Source organism: Rhopalosiphum maidis, chromosome 3, assembly GCF_003676215.2.
Source record: "Rhopalosiphum maidis isolate BTI-1 chromosome 3, ASM367621v3, whole genome shotgun sequence".
Classification (NCBI taxonomy): domain Eukaryota; kingdom Metazoa; phylum Arthropoda; class Insecta; order Hemiptera; family Aphididae; genus Rhopalosiphum; species Rhopalosiphum maidis.
In genome coordinates, this window is record NC_040879.1 from 40025237 (window position 1) to 40045914 (window position 20678).

The 20678-nt window shown below is 30.1% G+C and overlaps 3 protein-coding genes and 1 pseudogene across 7 annotated transcripts; 3 read left to right on the plus strand and 1 right to left on the minus strand.

Moving 5' to 3' along the window:
• Positions 1 to 640: 640 nt before the first annotated feature.
• Positions 641 to 2878, plus strand: LOC113555974 (lachesin-like). The gene is made up of 6 exons (XM_026960637.1): positions 641 to 644; positions 729 to 955; positions 1053 to 1324; positions 1416 to 1685; positions 1764 to 1903; positions 2768 to 2878. The coding sequence occupies exons 1-6, from the start codon at positions 641 to 643 to the stop codon at positions 2851 to 2853; spliced, it is 999 nt and encodes a 332-aa protein (XP_026816438.1). The 3' UTR covers positions 2854 to 2878.
• A 1342-nt stretch (positions 2879 to 4220) lies between these two features.
• LOC113558857 (lachesin-like) lies at positions 4221 to 9099 on the plus strand. Of its 3 annotated transcripts, none has more exons than XM_026964427.1 (7): positions 4221 to 4303; positions 5231 to 5409; positions 6948 to 7174; positions 7273 to 7544; positions 7637 to 7906; positions 7985 to 8124; positions 8989 to 9099. In XM_026964427.1, exons 2-7 carry the CDS (start codon positions 5361 to 5363, stop codon positions 9072 to 9074), a joined length of 1044 nt encoding a protein of 347 aa, XP_026820228.1. In that variant the 5' UTR covers positions 4221 to 4303; positions 5231 to 5360; the 3' UTR covers positions 9075 to 9099. The 3 variants fall into 3 exon arrangements, with proteins under 3 accessions (XP_026820228.1, XP_026820229.1, XP_026820230.1); XM_026964428.1 differs by having other exon boundaries at positions 7991 to 8124; XM_026964429.1 differs by lacking the exons at positions 4221 to 4303; positions 5231 to 5409 and adding an exon at positions 6733 to 6810.
• A 1347-nt stretch (positions 9100 to 10446) lies between these two features.
• Positions 10447 to 15326, plus strand: LOC113558831 (lachesin-like). Of its 3 annotated transcripts, none has more exons than XM_026964399.1 (7): positions 10447 to 10529; positions 11457 to 11635; positions 13174 to 13400; positions 13500 to 13771; positions 13864 to 14133; positions 14212 to 14351; positions 15216 to 15326. In XM_026964399.1, the coding sequence occupies exons 2-7, from the start codon at positions 11587 to 11589 to the stop codon at positions 15299 to 15301; spliced, it is 1044 nt and encodes a 347-aa protein (XP_026820200.1). In that variant the 5' UTR covers positions 10447 to 10529; positions 11457 to 11586; the 3' UTR covers positions 15302 to 15326. The 3 variants fall into 3 exon arrangements, with proteins under 3 accessions (XP_026820200.1, XP_026820201.1, XP_026820202.1); XM_026964400.1 differs by having other exon boundaries at positions 14218 to 14351; XM_026964401.1 differs by lacking the exons at positions 10447 to 10529; positions 11457 to 11635 and adding an exon at positions 12959 to 13036.
• A 3306-nt stretch (positions 15327 to 18632) lies between these two features.
• LOC113555973 lies at positions 18633 to 19197 on the minus strand (annotated as a pseudogene).
• Positions 19198 to 20678: the final 1481 nt, after the last annotated feature.

Genomic DNA, 20678 nt, shown 5'->3' on the forward strand with positions numbered 1-20678 from the left:
GGCTGCGAATTTGAACACCTAAAATTTCAAAACACGTTTAATCGATGAATCATTATTTACTTAATTTATAGAAAATAAACCATTTATGATAAATAAAAAAGAAACTTCGCTTTTTATAATTTGTATAGCTTGAAAGTAATATTATTTAATGTGCAGTTTACTGCACATGAATCTTACCCGTTTATGTACGGTTAACTATTTTAAAAACAAGCATTTCATTTCTATGACAGTATCTCGGGGGAATTACTTTAAGCTCATCGTTTGTTATCTTACGACTATTTATCAACTAGGTAATTTTAAGACTAATTAGAGTGAATGTCTGTTTTCAGTTGAATAATTTTACAATACCTAGTGACTGCCGTACGTACAAAAACTTACAAATAAAATATTATAGATTAGGTACTTTATCGTTACTTAAATACAAAACGAATAAGTTTTTATTGTTTATTTGTTACTGTGTAATTAATTAGTTACAAAAGACGTTACTTTTAACAAATTTATGTTTGAATTTCTACTTGGAATCATACTTATGGAATACAAAATAATCAACATACGTACGTGTCATAACGTGTTTGATTTTCAACATTAAATGTATGTAACAATGCTTTTAAACTTTATTATGCCTATTTAATACATTATAATGGGTATAGCTTAGTTATTAAAATATATTATAAATAATGATGTTGAAAATCAAATAATAAATTCTAAAATTTAAATTTAAATTTTAGCCCATCCCCAGAGTACACAAACAGCTGTAAAAGATATCGGTGGAACTATAGAAATGAATTGTTCAGTTTTCAATGCTAGCAGATTTCCTGTCGCATGGCTTAAATTTGAGAAAGAAGATCCTACTAAAACTGTTGTTCTATCAATTGGTAATAATCTTATTGTTAGAGATTCAAGATTTTCATTAGGAGTTTTCATTGGAACCGAAAGCAGTAGTCGAACATTTAAGGTACGTAGTTAGATATATATATATATATATTTTTAAACCTAGCGCTATCGACATGATTTATTTTTTTCTAACGAATTTGGAAATGATTTATTTCCAGATTACGAATATACATAATAACGATGTAGCTTTATATCGCTGTGTAGTGATGTGTGATGATGTCGACGGCGACACCAATACATCTGCAGATGTTCAGTTAGAAGTCAATCGGTCTCCGGTCATTTTAAAATTGTCTTCGTCTTCCACCATAATGATCGCGAGAGAAGGTCTACCGTCGAGACTAGAATGTTATGCTGACGGATTTCCTGAACCAAGGGTTTCCTGGAGTCGACAATATAATGGAATTTTAACTACGGGAGGACAGTTTTATAGGTATCTCAACGGAGAAGGATAAGCGAAATTTTTTTAATTGAATATACAGATTAATTATTTACGTAAATAAATAAAAATTTCGTTTTTCCAGAGGTAATGTCTTACACTTTCGTAACGTAACAAAAGATGACCGTGGAATTTATCTCTGCGATGCGGTGAATAGTGTTGGCGAAGGTGTACGGCACATTGTCGACTTTCGTGTAGAATTTGCCCCAGTCATAACGGCTTCGAAAATTATGTATACTCACAGTGATCCTTTGAAGCAAGACATGGATGTCCAATGTCTTGTAGAAGCTTATCCAGCTCCGAAAATTGATTGGCTATATAATGGAGTTATACTAATCGGCGATAACAACAAAAGGTATACTAAACCGTTTGACTAGGTACTTTGAAAACGTTTGTATTGTTACGTCGACATTTAATGTGGGTTATTTTTAAGATTCAGAATTATGGAAAAGACCACTGAACACCAGCTTACCTTTTCGTCTTTAAATTTTAACGAAATTGATTATGATCGATACGGAAAGTACACATGTAAAGCTCGGAACACAATTGGTACAGCTGAAGTCACAGTTATTGGTAAATATCGTTTCCATTAACACATGAAATGGATAAATGTTAAACTTGGTTACATTGATACATGAATGTAGACAAGATAGAAAATAATATTAATTAGGTAAATGTTTTGTGTTTAGTCTGTCGGTGTATAAATAAAATATTTCTCTAACCAAATTGCAAAATCCGTCTTAATTTTCATTTTACAGTGAGTTCCGATAATGTGATCACATTGGAACAGGTAGGTCGTTTTGATTCTATTAATCGGTAGCATTCCACAAATACCTTTATCTTTATACATTTATACGTATGGGTGATTAAAATATCATTAAGAATACATATTTTAAAACGGGGAAAAAAAACTATCAATTTTAGATTAGAATTGTGAATGTCTTGTAATTTTTCATATCAGCCTGAAACTGAAACCGTATTTTGTGCACATTTTATTCTACACATCTCCAACTGTTTGCGCACGACACATACACCGATTAGTGTTTAGTTCGAAAATGAAATCGGGTTTATAAAGTTATATAAGATTAGAACACTCCAATAAACGGCTAATTTTATAAACCATTGATCCATATTATTTAGTAGAACTCATTGTACTTGTTTAATACCAAATGTACACGGTTATTTTACTATATTTTAATAAGTTTACATTTTTCGAAAAATCTATCCGGTATAACTGACAAACGTTGATATCTTATAAAATAAATAATGCTAATTAATGTTTTCTCATTCTAATCGATATAATAAAATCTACATGTGGCCATTTATTTGATGTTTACAATTGCACGGTATGTGCCCCAACTTGATTTATAATATTGAGTTTTATTGTTAAATTGTGAACATACCTAATTTGACTATTATTATTCGTTTATTTTACAGAAACACCATGCCAAAAACCAAAGTGTGATACTAAACGCATTCGTCCGGAGCATATACCAAATTTCTACGGTTTACCTTTTGAATAATAATTATACTTGGCATTGATAATAATAATAATAATAATAATATATGTAATATAATATATTTACATTAATTCTAATAATGTCTCATTTAAATGGTATAATTTGTATAATTATCTCTCGGCAAGCCAAACATTTGGGTACTAATGAGGTTATTTAGATATGAATAATTGTCTGACGTAAACCACATTTTAATTTACACAAATAAAAGTTTAACATTTTTATGATATTATAATGTTATTTACTACAATTCATCGTACATTAAATGTCGCCTATAATCAGTGATAATGGCCAACTTGTGGAGCATTTTCATCAGCTCTACTATTCAATTATTACACAGGCCGGAATATGCTTACAATTTATTGTACTTAGTGCGTACCCGAGAAATTTTATTTGAGTAGTATTTTTATATCATTAAAATAACATAGACGGCGTGCGATGGTACTACTAGCTCTCTGGGGAGACAAAAAGTCATAATAGTGCGGGCCCTAGAACTTATTTCAGTTTCACTTGTATGTATTTAGTTCTTCTAAAAAATTTGAATTCGACAACTTTTCACACTTTGTTTTTTTACCTAGTTTCTTACTTTTATTTTCTAAGTGCTGTACGTTTTTATGTTGTACACAATTTTTTTGTCAATTGAAATCATATACCACCCCGTTTACTTTTCTATCAATGGGCCATTAAAAATTGTTTGTCTTCCAAAACTGACACAAGATATAAAGCAACAGCATCAACAATGTCAAAAATGTCATCTAAAGATTTTTTAAATTAATTTATTTGTCTTTTTGTTTTTTATTTTTAGTTTACATATGACAATCTAATTTTTTGGTATTCTTGACTTTTCCCAAAAAACAATAAATTCTTTTTATATTATCGCCACGCAAGACCGCATCAACATTGCTATATCCCAAGTTTCCATAAGCATCGGATTAGACAAACCTCTTTTCAATGTTTTAACAGAGAATGTAAAATCTTTCAAAGAAAAAAAAAATATTGTATTTGATGAAGTGGGCCTAGGACCACAGTTATAGTACGATGACAACGTTGGCTGCACTGTTGGATTCGAGGATAATGGATTAGACCGTATCCAACGTTTTGATGATTATAGCTTGGTATTGATGATAAAAGGTATAACGAAAAAAAATTCAAACAACCTATTTCATGTACGTACTTTTTGTGAAAGCTCAACAAAACGATACGACTTGGCGAATCAAATTAAAACTAAAGGTACCTACTAAAAGGCAGTGCATTCGAATGGCCTTCGAGTTGCTGGTACCAACTTTATGTGATCAAGGTACTACAAACACAGCTGCTATTAATGTACTAATCAATGAAACAAAAGCGTTCTATTTGCGCCAAAATGAATATTACACTGACAAGTTTTATGAAATCGATTGTGGTGTAGAACGAATCAAGGTTGTTCACTTTTATGATTCTCCGCATCTCTTAAAAGGTATTCGTAACAACATTTTAAATATTAATTTTCTAGTTTTGAAATATTGTCCGTTAAAGTAACAATACCATTTTACCTGCTTATGATAAACTATCATATGGGTACAAAAGCCTAACTGATACACCGTTTAAAGTACCTAGGTATCTGACATGATTTTTATACCATTGTTTTTAAAATGACAATATCAATTTACCTGTTTATTATAAACCTTTTTGAGATTTCATTTAAACTATGAAACATGATTTTTATATCATAATTTGACGAATAACATTTAGAAACAATACGAAAATATTATAATGATTATAATAGTTGTACGGTTAAAATTGAAAAACTCAAAATGTTCACATATAAGAATAATATAACGACAAATGTTATTATAATATAACAGTGTGGGTTATTTCATTGAGGATAATATTAAGTTATTACTAAAAATAAGAATAAATAATTAAAACAACGGAATTGGACAATCTGTATCAACAACGTTGTCTTCAGTGTTAATTAACAATTATTGTGGCATACAAATTATTCGGTATCAATTGGAGAACATATTAAATAGGCACTATAGATCATAAATAAGTAAACTCGTATGTTAAATTTAAATTTGTCTGTTTTGCTTTGCAATTAATTTTTAAACTATGAATTATTATATAACACCTATAACGTTATTGTAATAATAATTGTATCACCATAAATGGTACTACAATAATTGTGACATCGAAATTGTTGTAATTATCACTTCAAAACAAGAAGGTAAAAATAACGAATAATATAGGTAGCGCTAGATACATAATTGCTCCCCCCCCCCGCCACCTAACAAGACTCTACTAAACATTTGGCGGCCTGGTAATATGGGTGTCTTGTCCAGTTCATTATATCTTAGTCCGCAGTCAGTGCTTAACGCCCATTAACCCATCGAAATTCTTGTAGCTTTGCAACAGTGATTTGGCATAACCGCGCAAGACTACTTTCGAATCTTTTTTCAAAATTTTATCTCGTTCATTCGAATAACAGTTTATTGTTCTCTTCTCCGCCCACCGGTTCACGTAAAGGACACGAGATGAAGACTGTTTACGGAGTTTTCTTCGTCGTTATATTCATCCACCACGGTGAGTACGTCTGAATAGTTAGTATAAATGTAAAATATATTAATCATAAACCAAAATTACCACATGTTTATCTGTACGGGTGTGAAAAATTTGTTGCTGTATTTTTAAAGACGTAGCTGGGTACTGCGTAAGTTGGTATATTAGATATAAGAAATTTAACGGGTAGTGTTAAAATATTATAAAACTATTGATTTCCTTGTAGGTTGGTAGATAGGTAAATGATAATTGATTTATATGTAATTATTTTGTTTAAGATAACCGAGAATAATAATGATCGTAAGGTTCGCAAGTAACAATATAACAATAAACAATAATATTATCATTTAATGTGCTTTATCGGGTTTTTTCTAATTAATTCATATCTTCTAAGTTACGGACGACTTCAGAAGTAAAAACTTCGCACTCGATCAATGATTAGGTACAAAATGCGTCATTAATTATTATGCCAACTATTGGAAACGGCTATTTGTTAAAAAAAAAAGAAGAAGCTTATTGTGGAATGTGTCACTTGAAAAATTGTTCTACTGAAATTGTCTGATTTGTAATCAATTAAATTATTTTATATCTGAAAATCAAATCTTAGGTATCCATTATGTTGAAATAACTATTCGCGTTGGTCGATCGCAATTTGCGTATTCAGTGAAGAATAGGCTTAGTAAATTGAGCCCGGCATTCTTTAGGTACATTAATTTGCACTCATAGTATCCAAGTGGCCTTGATTTTATATACTGTTGTACATAACACCGGTGTGAAAACCAATGTTTTAATGTTTATGATTAATATTATTAAGGTAACCAGTATAACCGGTGGCTGCGAATTTGAACACCTAAAATTTCAAACACGTTTAATCGATGAATCATTATTTACTTAATTTATAGAAAATAAACCATTTATGATAAATAAAAAAGAAACTTCGCTTTTTATAATTTGTATAGCTTGAAAGTAATATTATTTAATGTGCAGTTTACTGCACATGAATCTTACCCGTTTATGTACGGTTAACTATTTTAAAAACAAGCATTTCATTTCTATGACAGTATCTCGGGGGAATTACTTTAAGCTCATCGTTTGTTATCTTACGACTATTTATCAACTAGGTAATTTTAAGACTAATTAGAGTGAATGTCTGTTTTCAGTTGAATAATTTTACAATACCTAGTGACTGCCGTACGTACAAAAACTTACAAAATAAAATATTATAGATTAGGTACTTTATCGTTACTTAAATACAAAACGAATAAGTTTTTATTGTTTATTTGTTACTGTGTAATGTAATTAGTTACAAAGACGTTACTTTTTAACAAATTTATGTTTGAATTTCTACTTGGAAATCATACTTATGGAATACAAAATAATCAACATACGTACGTGTCATAACGTGTTTGATTTTCAACATTAAATGTATGTAACAATGCTTTTAAACTTTATTATGCCTATTTAATACATTATAATGGGTATAGCTTAGTTATTAAAATATATTATAAATAATGATGTTGAAAATCAAATAATAAATTCTAAAATTTAAATTTAAATTTTAGCCCATCCCCAGAGTACACAAACAGCTGTAAAAGATATCGGTGGAACTATAGAAATGAATTGTTCAGTTTTCAATGCTAGCAGATTTCCTGTCGCATGGCTTAAATTTGAGAAAGAAGATCCTACTAAAACTGTTGTTCTATCAATTGGTAATAATCTTATTGTTAGAGATTCAAGATTTTCATTAGGAGTTTTCATTGGAACCGAAAGCAGTAGTCGAACATTTAAGGTACGTAGTTAGATATATATATATATATATTTTTAAACCTAGCGCTATCGACATGATTTATTTTTTCTAACGAATTTTGGAAATGATTTATTTTCCAGATTACGAATATACATAATAACGATGTAGCTTTATATCGCTGTGTAGTGATGTGTGATGATGTCGACGGCGACACCAATACATCTGCAGATGTTCAGTTAGAAGTCAATCGGTCTCCGGTCATTTTAAAATTGTCTTCGTCTTCCACCATAATGATCGCGAGAGAAGGTCTACCGTCGAGACTAGAATGTTATGCTGACGGATTTCCTGAACCAAGGGTTTCCTGGAGTCGACAATATAATGGAATTTTAACTACGGGAGGACAGTTTTATAGGTATCTCAACGGAGAAGGATAAGCGAAATTTTTTTTAATTGAATATACAGATTAATTATTTACGTAAATAAATAAAAATTTCGTTTTTCCAGAGGTAATGTCTTACACTTTCGTAACGTAACAAAAGATGACCGTGGAATTTATCTCTGCGATGCGGTGAATAGTGTTGGCGAAGGTGTACGGCACATTGTCGACTTTCGTGTAGAATTTGCCCCAGTCATAACGGCTTCGAAAATTATGTATACTCACAGTGATCCTTTGAAGCAAGACATGGATGTCCAATGTCTTGTAGAAGCTTATCCAGCTCCGAAAATTGATTGGCTATATAATGGAGTTATACTAATCGGCGATAACAACAAAAGGTATACTAAACCGTTTGACTAGGTACTTTGAAAACGTTTGTATTGTTACGTCGACATTTAATGTGGGTTATTTTTAAGATTCAGAATTATGGAAAAGACCACTGAACACCAGCTTACCTTTTCGTCTTTAAATTTTAACGAAATTGATTATGATCGATACGGAAAGTACACATGTAAAGCTCGGAACACAATTGGTACAGCTGAAGTCACAGTTATTGGTAAATATCGTTTCCATTAACACATGAAATGGATAAATGTTAAACTTGGTTACATTGATACATGAATGTAGACAAGATAGAAAATAATATTAATTAGGTAAATGTTTTGTGTTTAGTCTGTCGGTGTATAAATAAAATATTTCTCTAACCAAATTGCAAAATCCGTCTTAATTTTCATTTTACAGTGAGTTCCGATAATGTGATCACATTGGAACAGGTAGGTCGTTTTGATTCTATTAATCGGTAGCATTCCACAAATACCTTTATCTTTATACATTTATACGTATGGGTGATTAAAATATCATTAAGAATACATATTTTAAAACGGGGAAAAAAAACTATCAATTTTAGATTAGAATTGTGAATGTCTTGTAATTTTTCATATCAGCCTGAAACTGAAACCGTATTTTGTGCACATTTTATTCTACACATCTCCAACTGTTTGCGCACGACACATACACCGATTAGTGTTTAGTTCGAAAATGAAATCGGGTTTATAAAGTTATATAAGATTAGAACACTCCAATAAACGGCTAATTTTATAAACCATTGATCCATATTATTTAGTAGAACTCATTGTACTTGTTTAATACCAAATGTACACGGTTATTTTACTATATTTTAATAAGTTTACATTTTTCGAAAAATCTATCCGGTATAACTGACAAACGTTGATATCTTATAAAATAAATAATGCTAATTAATGTTTTCTCATTCTAATCGATATAATAAAATCTACATGTGGCCATTTATTTGATGTTTACAATTGCACGGTATGTGCCCCAACTTGATTTATAATATTGAGTTTTATTGTTAAATTGTGAACATACCTAATTTGACTATTATTATTCGTTTATTTTACAGAAACACCATGCCAAAAACCAAAGTGTGATACTAAACGCATTCGTCCGGAGCATATACCAAATTTCTACGGTTTACCTTTTGAATAATAATTATACTTGGCATTGATAATAATAATAATAATAATAATATATGTAATATAATATATTTACATTAATTCTAATAATGTCTCATTTAAATGGTATAATTTGTATAATTATCTCTCGGCAAGCCAAACATTTGGGTACTAAATGAGGTTATTTAGATATGAATAATTGTCTGACGTAAACCACATTTTAATTTACACAAATAAAAGTTTAACATTTTTTATGATATTATAATGTTATTTACTACAATTCATCGTACATTAAATGTCGCCTATAATCAGTGATAATGGCCAACTTGTGGAGCATTTTCATCAGCTCTACTATTCAATTATTACACAGGCCGGAATATGCTTACAATTTATTGTACTTAGTGCGTACCCGAGAAATTTTATTTGAGTAGTATTTTTATATCATTAAAATAACATAGACGGCGTGCGATGGTACTACTAGCTCTCTGGGGAGACAAAAAGTCATAATAGTGCGGGCCCTAGAACTTATTTCAGTTTCACTTGTATGTATTTAGTTCTTCTAAAAAATTTGAATTCGACAACTTTTCACACTTTGTTTTTTTACCTAGTTTCTTACTTTTATTTTCTAAGTGCTGTACGTTTTTATGTTGTACACAATTTTTTTGTCAATTGAAATCATATACCACCCCGTTTACTTTTCTATCAATGGGCCATTAAAAATTGTTTGTCTTCCAAAACTGACACAAGATATAAAGCAACAGCATCAACAATGTCAAAAATGTCATCTAAAGATTTTTTAAATTAATTTATTTGTCTTTTTGTTTTTTTATTTTTAGTTTACATATGACAATCTAATTTTTTTGGTATTCTTGACTTTTCCCAAAAAACAATAAATTCTTTTTATATTATCGCCACGCAAGACCGCATCAACATTGCTATATCCCAAGTTTCCATAAGCATCGGATTAGACAAACCTCTTTTCAATGTTTTAACAGAGAATGTAAAATCTTTCAAAGAAAAAAAAAATATTGTATTTGATGAAGTGGGCCTAGGACCACAGTTATAGTACGATGACAACGTTGGCTGCACTGTTGGATTCGAGGATAATGGATTAGACCGTATCCAACGTTTTGATGATTATAGCTTGGTATTGATGATAAAAAGGTATAACGAAAAAAAATTCAAACAACCTATTTCATGTACGTACTTTTTGTGAAAGCTCAACAAAACGATACGACTTGGCGAATCAAATTAAAACTAAAGGTACCTACTAAAAGGCAGTGCATTCGAATGGCCTTCGAGTTGCTGGTACCAACTTTATGTGATCAAGGTACTACAAACACAGCTGCTATTAATGTACTAATCAATGAAACAAAAGCGTTCTATTTGCGCCAAAATGAATATTACACTGACAAGTTTTATGAAATCGATTGTGGTGTAGAACGAATCAAGGTTGTTCACTTTTATGATTCTCCGCATCTCTTAAAAGGTATTCGTAACAACATTTTAAATATTAATTTTCTAGTTTTGAAATATTGTCCGTTAAAGTAACAATACCATTTTACCTGCTTATGATAAACTATCATATGGGTACAAAAGCCTAACTGATACACCGTTTAAAGTACCTAGGTATCTGACATGATTTTTATACCATTGTTTTTAAAATGACAATATCAATTTACCTGTTTATTATAAACCTTTTTGAGATTTCATTTAAACTATGAAACATGATTTTTATATCATAACTTTGACGAATAACATTTAGAAACAATACGAAAATATTATAATGATTATAATAGTTGTACGGTTAAAATTGAAAAACTCAAAATGTTCACATATAAGAATAATATAACGACAAATGTTATTATAATATAACAGTGTGGGTTATTTCATTGAGGATAATATTAAGTTATTACTAAAAATAAGAATAAATAATTAAAACAACGGAATTGGACAATCTGTATCAACAACGTTGTCTTCAGTGTTAATTAACAATTATTGTGGCATACAAATTATTCGGTATCAATTGGAGAACATATTAAATAGGCACTATAGATCATAAATAAGTAAACTCGTATGTTAAATTTAAATTTGTCTGTTTTGCTTTGCAATTAATTTTTAAACTATGAATTATTATATAACACCTATAACGTTATTGTAATAATAATTGTATCACCATAAATGGTACTACAATAATTGTGACATCGAAATTGTTGTAATTATCACTTCAAAACAAGAAGGTAAAAATAACGAATAATATAGGTAGCGCTAGATACATAATTGCTCCCCCCCCCGCCACCTAACAAGACTCTACTAAACATTTGGCGGCCTGGTAATATGGGTGTCTTGTCCAGTTCATTATATCTTAGTCCGCAGTCAGTGCTTAACGCCCATTAACCCATCGAAATTCTTGTAGCTTTGCAACAGTGATTTGGCATAACCGCGCAAGACTACTTTCGAATCTTTTTTCAAAATTTTATCTCGTTCATTCGAATAACAGTTTATTGTTCTCTTCTCCGCCCACCGGTTCACGTAAAGGACACGAGATGAAGACTGTTTACGGAGTTTTCTTCGTCGTTATATTCATCCACCACGGTGAGTACGTCTGAATAGTTAGTATAAATGTAAAATATATTAATCATAAACCAAAATTACCACATGTTTATCTGTACGGGTGTGAAAAATTTGTTGCTGTATTTTTAAAGACGTAGCTGGGTACTGCGTAAGTTGGTATATTAGATATAAGAAATTTAACGGGTAGTGTTAAAATATTATAAAACTATTGATTTCCTTGTAGGTTGGTAGATAGGTAAATGATAATTGATTTATATGTAATTATTTTGTTTAAGATAACCGAGAATAATAATGATCGTAAGGTTCGCAAGTAACAATATAACAATAAACAATAATATTATCATTTAATGTGCTTTATCGGGTTTTTTCTAATTAATTCATATCTTCTAAGTTACGGACGACTTCAGAAGTAAAAACTTCGCACTCGATCAATGATTAGGTACAAAATGCGTCATTAATTATTATGCCAACTATTGGAAACGGCTATTTGTTAAAAAAAAAAGAAGAAGCTTATTGTGGAATGTGTCACTTGAAAAATTGTTCTACTGAAATTGTCTGATTTGTAATCAATTAAATTATTTTATATCTGAAAATCAAATCTTAGGTATCCATTATGTTGAAATAACTATTCGCGTTGGTCGATCGCAATTTGCGTATTCAGTGAAGAATAGGCTTAGTAAATTGAGCCCGGCATTCTTTAGGTACATTAATTTGCACTCATAGTATCCAAGTGGCCTTGATTTTATATACTGTTGTACATAACACCGGTGTGAAAACCAATGTTTTAATGTTTATGATTAATATTATTAAGGTAACCAGTATAACCGGTGGCTGCGAATTTGAACACCTAAAATTTCAAACACGTTTAATCGATGAATCATTATTTACTTAATTTATAGAAAATAAACCATTTATGATAAATAAAAAAGAAACTTCGCTTTTTATAATTTGTATAGCTTGAAAGTAATATTATTTAATGTGCAGTTTACTGCACATGAATCTTACCCGTTTATGTACGGTTAACTATTTTAAAAACAAGCATTTCATTTCTATGACAGTATCTCGGGGGAATTACTTTAAGCTCATCGTTTGTTATCTTACGACTATTTATCAACTAGGTAATTTTAAGACTAATTAGAGTGAATGTCTGTTTTCAGTTGAATAATTTTACAATACCTAGTGACTGCCGTACGTACAAAAACTTACAAAATAAAATATTATAGATTAGGTACTTTATCGTTACTTAAATACAAAACGAATAAGTTTTTATTGTTTATTTGTTACTGTGTAATGTAATTAGTTACAAAGACGTTACTTTTTAACAAATTTATGTTTGAATTTCTACTTGGAAATCATACTTATGGAATACAAAATAATCAACATACGTACGTGTCATAACGTGTTTGATTTTCAACATTAAATGTATGTAACAATGCTTTTAAACTTTATTATGCCTATTTAATACATTATAATGGGTATAGCTTAGTTATTAAAATATATTATAAATAATGATGTTGAAAATCAAATAATAAATTCTAAAATTTAAATTTAAATTTTAGCCCATCCCCAGAGTACACAAACAGCTGTAAAAGATATCGGTGGAACTATAGAAATGAATTGTTCAGTTTTCAATGCTAGCAGATTTCCTGTCGCATGGCTTAAATTTGAGAAAGAAGATCCTACTAAAACTGTTGTTCTATCAATTGGTAATAATCTTATTGTTAGAGATTCAAGATTTTCATTAGGAGTTTTCATTGGAACCGAAAGCAGTAGTCGAACATTTAAGGTACGTAGTTAGATATATATATATATATATTTTTAAACCTAGCGCTATCGACATGATTTATTTTTTTCTAACGAATTTTGGAAATGATTTATTTTCCAGATTACGAATATACATAATAACGATGTAGCTTTATATCGCTGTGTAGTGATGTGTGATGATGTCGACGGCGACACCAATACATCTGCAGATGTTCAGTTAGAAGTCAATCGGTCTCCGGTCATTTTAAAATTGTCTTCGTCTTCCACCATAATGATCGCGAGAGAAGGTCTACCGTCGAGACTAGAATGTTATGCTGACGGATTTCCTGAACCAAGGGTTTCCTGGAGTCGACAATATAATGGAATTTTAACTACGGGAGGACAGTTTTATAGGTATCTCAACGGAGAAGGATAAGCGAAATTTTTTTTAATTGAATATACAGATTAATTATTTACGTAAATAAATAAAAATTTCGTTTTTCCAGAGGTAATGTCTTACACTTTCGTAACGTAACAAAAGATGACCGTGGAATTTATCTCTGCGATGCGGTGAATAGTGTTGGCGAAGGTGTACGGCACATTGTCGACTTTCGTGTAGAATTTGCCCCAGTCATAACGGCTTCGAAAATTATGTATACTCACAGTGATCCTTTGAAGCAAGACATGGATGTCCAATGTCTTGTAGAAGCTTATCCAGCTCCGAAAATTGATTGGCTATATAATGGAGTTATACTAATCGGCGATAACAACAAAAGGTATACTAAACCGTTTGACTAGGTACTTTGAAAACGTTTGTATTGTTACGTCGACATTTAATGTGGGTTATTTTTAAGATTCAGAATTATGGAAAAGACCACTGAACACCAGCTTACCTTTTCGTCTTTAAATTTTAACGAAATTGATTATGATCGATACGGAAAGTACACATGTAAAGCTCGGAACACAATTGGTACAGCTGAAGTCACAGTTATTGGTAAATATCGTTTCCATTAACACATGAAATGGATAAATGTTAAACTTGGTTACATTGATACATGAATGTAGACAAGATAGAAAATAATATTAATTAGGTAAATGTTTTGTGTTTAGTCTGTCGGTGTATAAATAAAATATTTCTCTAACCAAATTGCAAAATCCGTCTTAATTTTCATTTTACAGTGAGTTCCGATAATGTGATCACATTGGAACAGGTAGGTCGTTTTGATTCTATTAATCGGTAGCATTCCACAAATACCTTTATCTTTATACATTTATACGTATGGGTGATTAAAATATCATTAAGAATACATATTTTAAAACGGGGAAAAAAAACTATCAATTTTAGATTAGAATTGTGAATGTCTTGTAATTTTTCATATCAGCCTGAAACTGAAACCGTATTTTGTGCACATTTTATTCTACACATCTCCAACTGTTTGCGCACGACACATACACCGATTAGTGTTTAGTTCGAAAATGAAATCGGGTTTATAAAGTTATATAAGATTAGAACACTCCAATAAACGGCTAATTTTATAAACCATTGATCCATATTATTTAGTAGAACTCATTGTACTTGTTTAATACCAAATGTACACGGTTATTTTACTATATTTTAATAAGTTTACATTTTTCGAAAAATCTATCCGGTATAACTGACAAACGTTGATATCTTATAAAATAAATAATGCTAATTAATGTTTTCTCATTCTAATCGATATAATAAAATCTACATGTGGCCATTTATTTGATGTTTACAATTGCACGGTATGTGCCCCAACTTGATTTATAATATTGAGTTTTATTGTTAAATTGTGAACATACCTAATTTGACTATTATTATTCGTTTATTTTACAGAAACACCATGCCAAAAACCAAAGTGTGATACTAAACGCATTCGTCCGGAGCATATACCAAATTTCTACGGTTTACCTTTTGAATAATAATTATACTTGGCATTGATAATAATAATAATAATAATAATATATGTAATATAATATATTTACATTAATTCTAATAATGTCTCATTTAAATGGTATAATTTGTATAATTATCTCTCGGCAAGCCAAACATTTGGGTACTAAATGAGGTTATTTAGATATGAATAATTGTCTGACGTAAACCACATTTTAATTTACACAAATAAAAGTTTAACATTTTTTATGATATTATAATGTTATTTACTACAATTCATCGTACATTAAATGTCGCCTATAATCAGTGATAATGGCCAACTTGTGGAGCATTTTCATCAGCTCTACTATTCAATTATTACACAGGCCGGAATATGCTTACAATTTATTGTACTTAGTGCGTACCCGAGAAATTTTATTTGAGTAGTATTTTTATATCATTAAAATAACATAGACGGCGTGCGATGGTACTACTAGCTCTCTGGGGAGACAAAAAGTCATAATAGTGCGGGCCCTAGAACTTATTTCAGTTTCACTTGTATGTATTTAGTTCTTCTAAAAAATTTGAATTCGACAACTTTTCACACTTTGTTTTTTTACCTAGTTTCTTACTTTTATTTTCTAAGTGCTGTACGTTTTTATGTTGTACACAATTTTTTTGTCAATTGAAATCATATACCACCCCGTTTACTTTTCTATCAATGGGCCATTAAAAATTGTTTGTCTTCCAAAACTGACACAAGATATAAAGCAACAGCATCAACAATGTCAAAAATGTCATCTAAAGATTTTTTAAATTAATTTATTTGTCTTTTTGTTTTTTTATTTTTAGTTTACATATGACAATCTAATTTTTTTGGTATTCTTGACTTTTCCCAAAAAACAATAAATTCTTTTTATATTATCGCCACGCAAGACCGCATCAACATTGCTATATCCCAAGTTTCCATAAGCATCGGATTAGACAAACCTCTTTTCAATGTTTTAACAGAGAATGTAAAATCTTTCAAAGAAAAAAAAAATATTGTATTTGATGAAGTGGGCCTAGGACCACAGTTATAGTACGATGACAACGTTGGCTGCACTGTTGGATTCGAGGATAATGGATTAGACCGTATCCAACGTTTTGATGATTATAGCTTGGTATTGATGATAAAAAAGGTATAACGAAAAAAAATTCAAACAACCTATTTCATGTACGTACTTTTTGTGAAAGCTCAACAAAACGATACGACTTGGCGAATCAAATTAAAACTAAAGGTACCTACTAAAAGGCAGTGCATTCGAATGGCCTTCGAGTTGCTGGTACCAACTTTATGTGATCAAGGTACTACAAACACAGCTGCTATTAATGTACTAATCAATGAAACAAAAGCGTTCTATTTGCGCCAAAATGAATATTACACTGACAAGTTTTATGAAATCGATTGTGGTGTAGAACGAATCAAGGTTGTTCACTTTTATGATTCTCCGCATCTCTTAAAAGGTATTCGTAACAACATTTTAAATATTAATTTTCTAGTTTTGAAATATTGTCCGTTAAAGTAACAATACCATTTTACCTGCTTATGATAAACTATCATATGGGTACAAAAGCCTAACTGATACACCGTTTAAAGTACCTAGGTATCTGACATGATTTTTATACCATTGTTTTTAAAATGACAATATCAATTTACCTGCTTATTATAAACCTTTTTGAGATTTCATTTAAACTATGAAACATGATTTTTATATCATAATTTTGACGAATAACATTTAGAAACAATACGAAAATATTATAATGATTATAATAGTTGTACGGTTAAAATTGAAAAACTCAAAATGTTCACATATAAGAATAATATAACGACAAATGTTATTATAATATAACAGTGTGGGTTATTTCATTGAGGATAATATTAAGTTATTACTAAAAATAAGAATAAATAATTAAAACAACGGAATTGGACAATCTGTATCAACAACGTTGTCTTCAGTGTTAATTAACAATTATTGTGGCATACAAATTATTCGGTATCAATTGGAGAACATATTAAATAGGCACTATAGATCATAAATAAGTAAACTCGTATGTTAAATTTAAATTTGTCTGTTTTGCTTTGCAATTAATTTTTAAACTATGAATTATTATATAACACCTATAACGTTATTGTAATAATAATTGTATCACCATAAATGGTACTACAATAATTGTGACATCGAAATTGTTGTAATTATCACTTCAAAACAAGAAGGTAAAAATAACGAATAATATAGGTAGCGCTAGATACATAATTGCTCCCCCCCCCCCGCCACCTAACAAGACTCTACTAAACATTTGGCGGCCTGGTAATATGGGTGTCTTGTCCAGTTCATTATATCTTAGTCCGCAGTCAGTGCTTAACGCCCATTATCCCATTGGAAAATGACCTTAAATTTAAAACACTACAAATTGATGATTCATTATTTACTTAATTTATAAAAAAAATCATTTATGATAATTAAAAAAGAAACTTCTCTATTTATATTTTATTTAGCTGAAGATTTAATTTCAAATTCCAAAATACACTGTAAATCATGTTACATTGACTCTAACCTATTTGAATTCAACAGGATTTCAGACGGATCCTAAATATATGATATTTTCTTCAGTATAGAAGACGTTATTATTAAATAATCGAATGCTAAGTCATTCAACAAGAATAACTATAAAAAATATTTTGGATCTAATTTATTTGCAGAGTATTTAAAACTTTTACTAATATTTAAATTAGTCAAAACGTCGTGATAGATAATATAGTAAATCATGTGTCCGATAGACAATTGAATGTAAAATTTAGTTGTAATTCAATTGGAAAACAAATAATAAGTTTCATAGTTGGCTACATTATAAAATGCTCAACACGACTTTTCTTAAAAATATTCCGTTTTGATCGCCCCAAATTTGTACAGAATCTGTACGTACTTATTAATCATCAACTTACATTAAGTAGAGACTAATATCTTGGTGGTAAATATAATTTAAAATGTCTAAATACAATGTTCTACTAATTCAGGGGATCATTGATTTGATTGGTAAAATAATACTATCTTATGTTACATAATTGGTGTACCCAAATAAATCTTTTACTTGCTGAAACCGCTCATTCGTCAAAAAATGTTAATGTTCATATTAAAATGAATGCTTTTTTGAAGTATAAACATTTTCTGAAAAAATTATGTATATAAGATGAAAACATTTGACTTTTATCGTCTCTGATTAAGAGTACGTTACACCCACATGTGTTGTCTTCGTCTTGCACACTTACGACATGGTGAATTTTCGTTTACCAATTTCAATAGTGTGCTTTTAATTTTGATATTAGAGTGAATTGACCTATTATCTAACTGTGCGAGAGGGCTGCACAAGAAGCCGGCGAGCAAGTGTATGCATTTGTGTGTGTTGTTGTAAGGTGCTTTTTTTACAATCTGGATAAATTTTCCGATGTTCTTGTACACATTTTAGTATAAATTGTTTTTGTTCTTCATCTAATGTGAGTGTAGAATTGTATTCTTCCATCAACTTAACGGCTCTCTCTGTAGTACCGTTAACTATTTTTAATGAATTAATAATTTTTTTACCATTTATGTAACTTTCACTAGATTCCCAGGAAGTCGGATCATGTTTTAAGAATCCGTTATCAATGTTATCAATGTCAATCGGGAAAATAGTTTTAAGCTTTCTTCTGTTATAAATGTGTCAATATTTTTATCTATAAAAATTATAATATTAAATATAATTAATTGCTTATTTTTTATTTTATGAATTATTAAACGTATTCAATATATTTTTTAAACTTAATGTTTATTTACTTACCAATAAATTTATCATCTATTTGGTTTGGTTTAATTATCAATCGTTTGGCTGGATATTTTGTCGCTTTTTTTTTTAAGGCTTTTACCATCTGACGCTTTACCTCTAGTGGTATAGAATCATCAAAGAAAGATAATGCAGCAGCCTCTTCAGTTAAATACCACAAATGGTTGCATAATTTTTGAATTGATACTCTAGATATTTCTCTATCAAATACTTCATATAATTTCATATCTTTTATAAATTGTAAGTCTTGATTTGGGAACTTATTGTAATGGACAAGTAAACCAAGCTTTGATGTAAAATTTAATAATAAAAACACAAATTTCACCGATTGCTTTTTTTGTTAAGTCGGAAATATTGTATTGGCTTCTAAACAAAAATATTTTTAAACAATAAATTGCTCGTGCCTATCCACAGGGCTTGATGCATGGCTCCGGGAGGATGCATTTTAATTTTATTTTCCAAATTACCGCCAATAAAAATAAATATTAACTCCAAAAATTCACGATAATCTCCACGAGGACGTTTAGTTTCTAATTTACTTTTAACAAAATTCAGAATATCTTCTTTCACATTTTCTAAAGCAGCACCACATGCCTGATCTTCAATTCCAATGTTATATTTGTTAATATCTAATTTATGCCATTGTTTTTGAAAATTTTTAAATAATGGAATGGCTGGGCTTGATGTAACTTCTGGTATTTTTATTTAAAAAACAGATCTCAAAATTAGCTCATAAATATGATGCCTACAAGGAAGATATAATAGGTCTTTACCGAGTTTTTGTTCAATTAAAATACATGCTCCATTTAAGCGTCCTGTATTGGATGCAGTTGTATCACAACACAATGCCTGAACAATATCACATAATCCCCATTCTTGTAATGCATTACACACAGCTGTAGCCTGCGGAACATTTATAATATGCTCGATATTCGTACTTGTTATCACAATTTGTAGTCGTTCTACAGTTGTATTTCTCATTTTAGTGTCTGGTAATAATTTCCCATCCCAATGTACAACCACGTAATTAGGTGCAGATTCTTTAAATCGTAATTTAATTAGTTCACTGCTCTCGCGACGATATATTTCTCGACACCTATGTATAGAAGTTTTATTTATAACATATTCCTCAACATTAAAATTTAAGGCTTCTAAAGTAGCTTGAAGAACATATACTGCATCCCGTATGCTTAACTGGCACCTATCTAAAGCTCCGGCTAGTTTTGGTGTAATAAAATTAATTTTTCCTCGGCATTTTTTTTTTTCTATTTCTAGTGAAATATTCATCTCTAATTCTGATGAATCACTACTTTCTGGACTCTCATTTTCTGAAGTACTATCAAATTGAATAAAATTTAATGACGAAGTTGAGGGACGATCTTTATTATAATTATCTTTTCTATTTGATTCATTCAACTTTCGTTGAACGTTCCTATTTTCTTTTACTGTTCCTGTAATATCTTTACCTAAGAGACATCCTGGACGTCCGGGCAAACGTTGGTTCAATAAAAATTGTCTATCAACGTCAATTTTTATAAATTTTAAAGCATCGGAATGAGCAATATC

Bases quoted from the DNA above. Each gene is read 5' to 3' on its own strand.
- LOC113555974 (XM_026960637.1), top strand. The intron at 956-1,052 runs GTACGTAGTTAG...ATTTATTTCCAG, and splicing joins GCAGTAGTCGAACATTTAAG to ATTACGAATATACATAATAA. The intron at 1,686-1,763 runs GTATACTAAACC...GTTATTTTTAAG, and splicing joins ATCGGCGATAACAACAAAAG to ATTCAGAATTATGGAAAAGA.
- LOC113558857 (XM_026964427.1), top strand. From the start codon at position 5,361: ATGAAGACTGTTTACGGAGTTTTCTTCGTCGTTATATTCATCCACCAC. The intron at 7,545-7,636 runs GTATCTCAACGG...TCGTTTTTCCAG, and splicing joins ACGGGAGGACAGTTTTATAG to AGGTAATGTCTTACACTTTC. The intron at 8,125-8,988 runs GTAAATATCGTT...TTTATTTTACAG, and splicing joins AGCTGAAGTCACAGTTATTG to AAACACCATGCCAAAAACCA.
- LOC113558831 (XM_026964399.1), top strand. From the start codon at position 11,587: ATGAAGACTGTTTACGGAGTTTTCTTCGTCGTTATATTCATCCACCAC. The intron at 13,772-13,863 runs GTATCTCAACGG...TCGTTTTTCCAG, and splicing joins ACGGGAGGACAGTTTTATAG to AGGTAATGTCTTACACTTTC. The intron at 14,134-14,211 runs GTATACTAAACC...GTTATTTTTAAG, and splicing joins ATCGGCGATAACAACAAAAG to ATTCAGAATTATGGAAAAGA.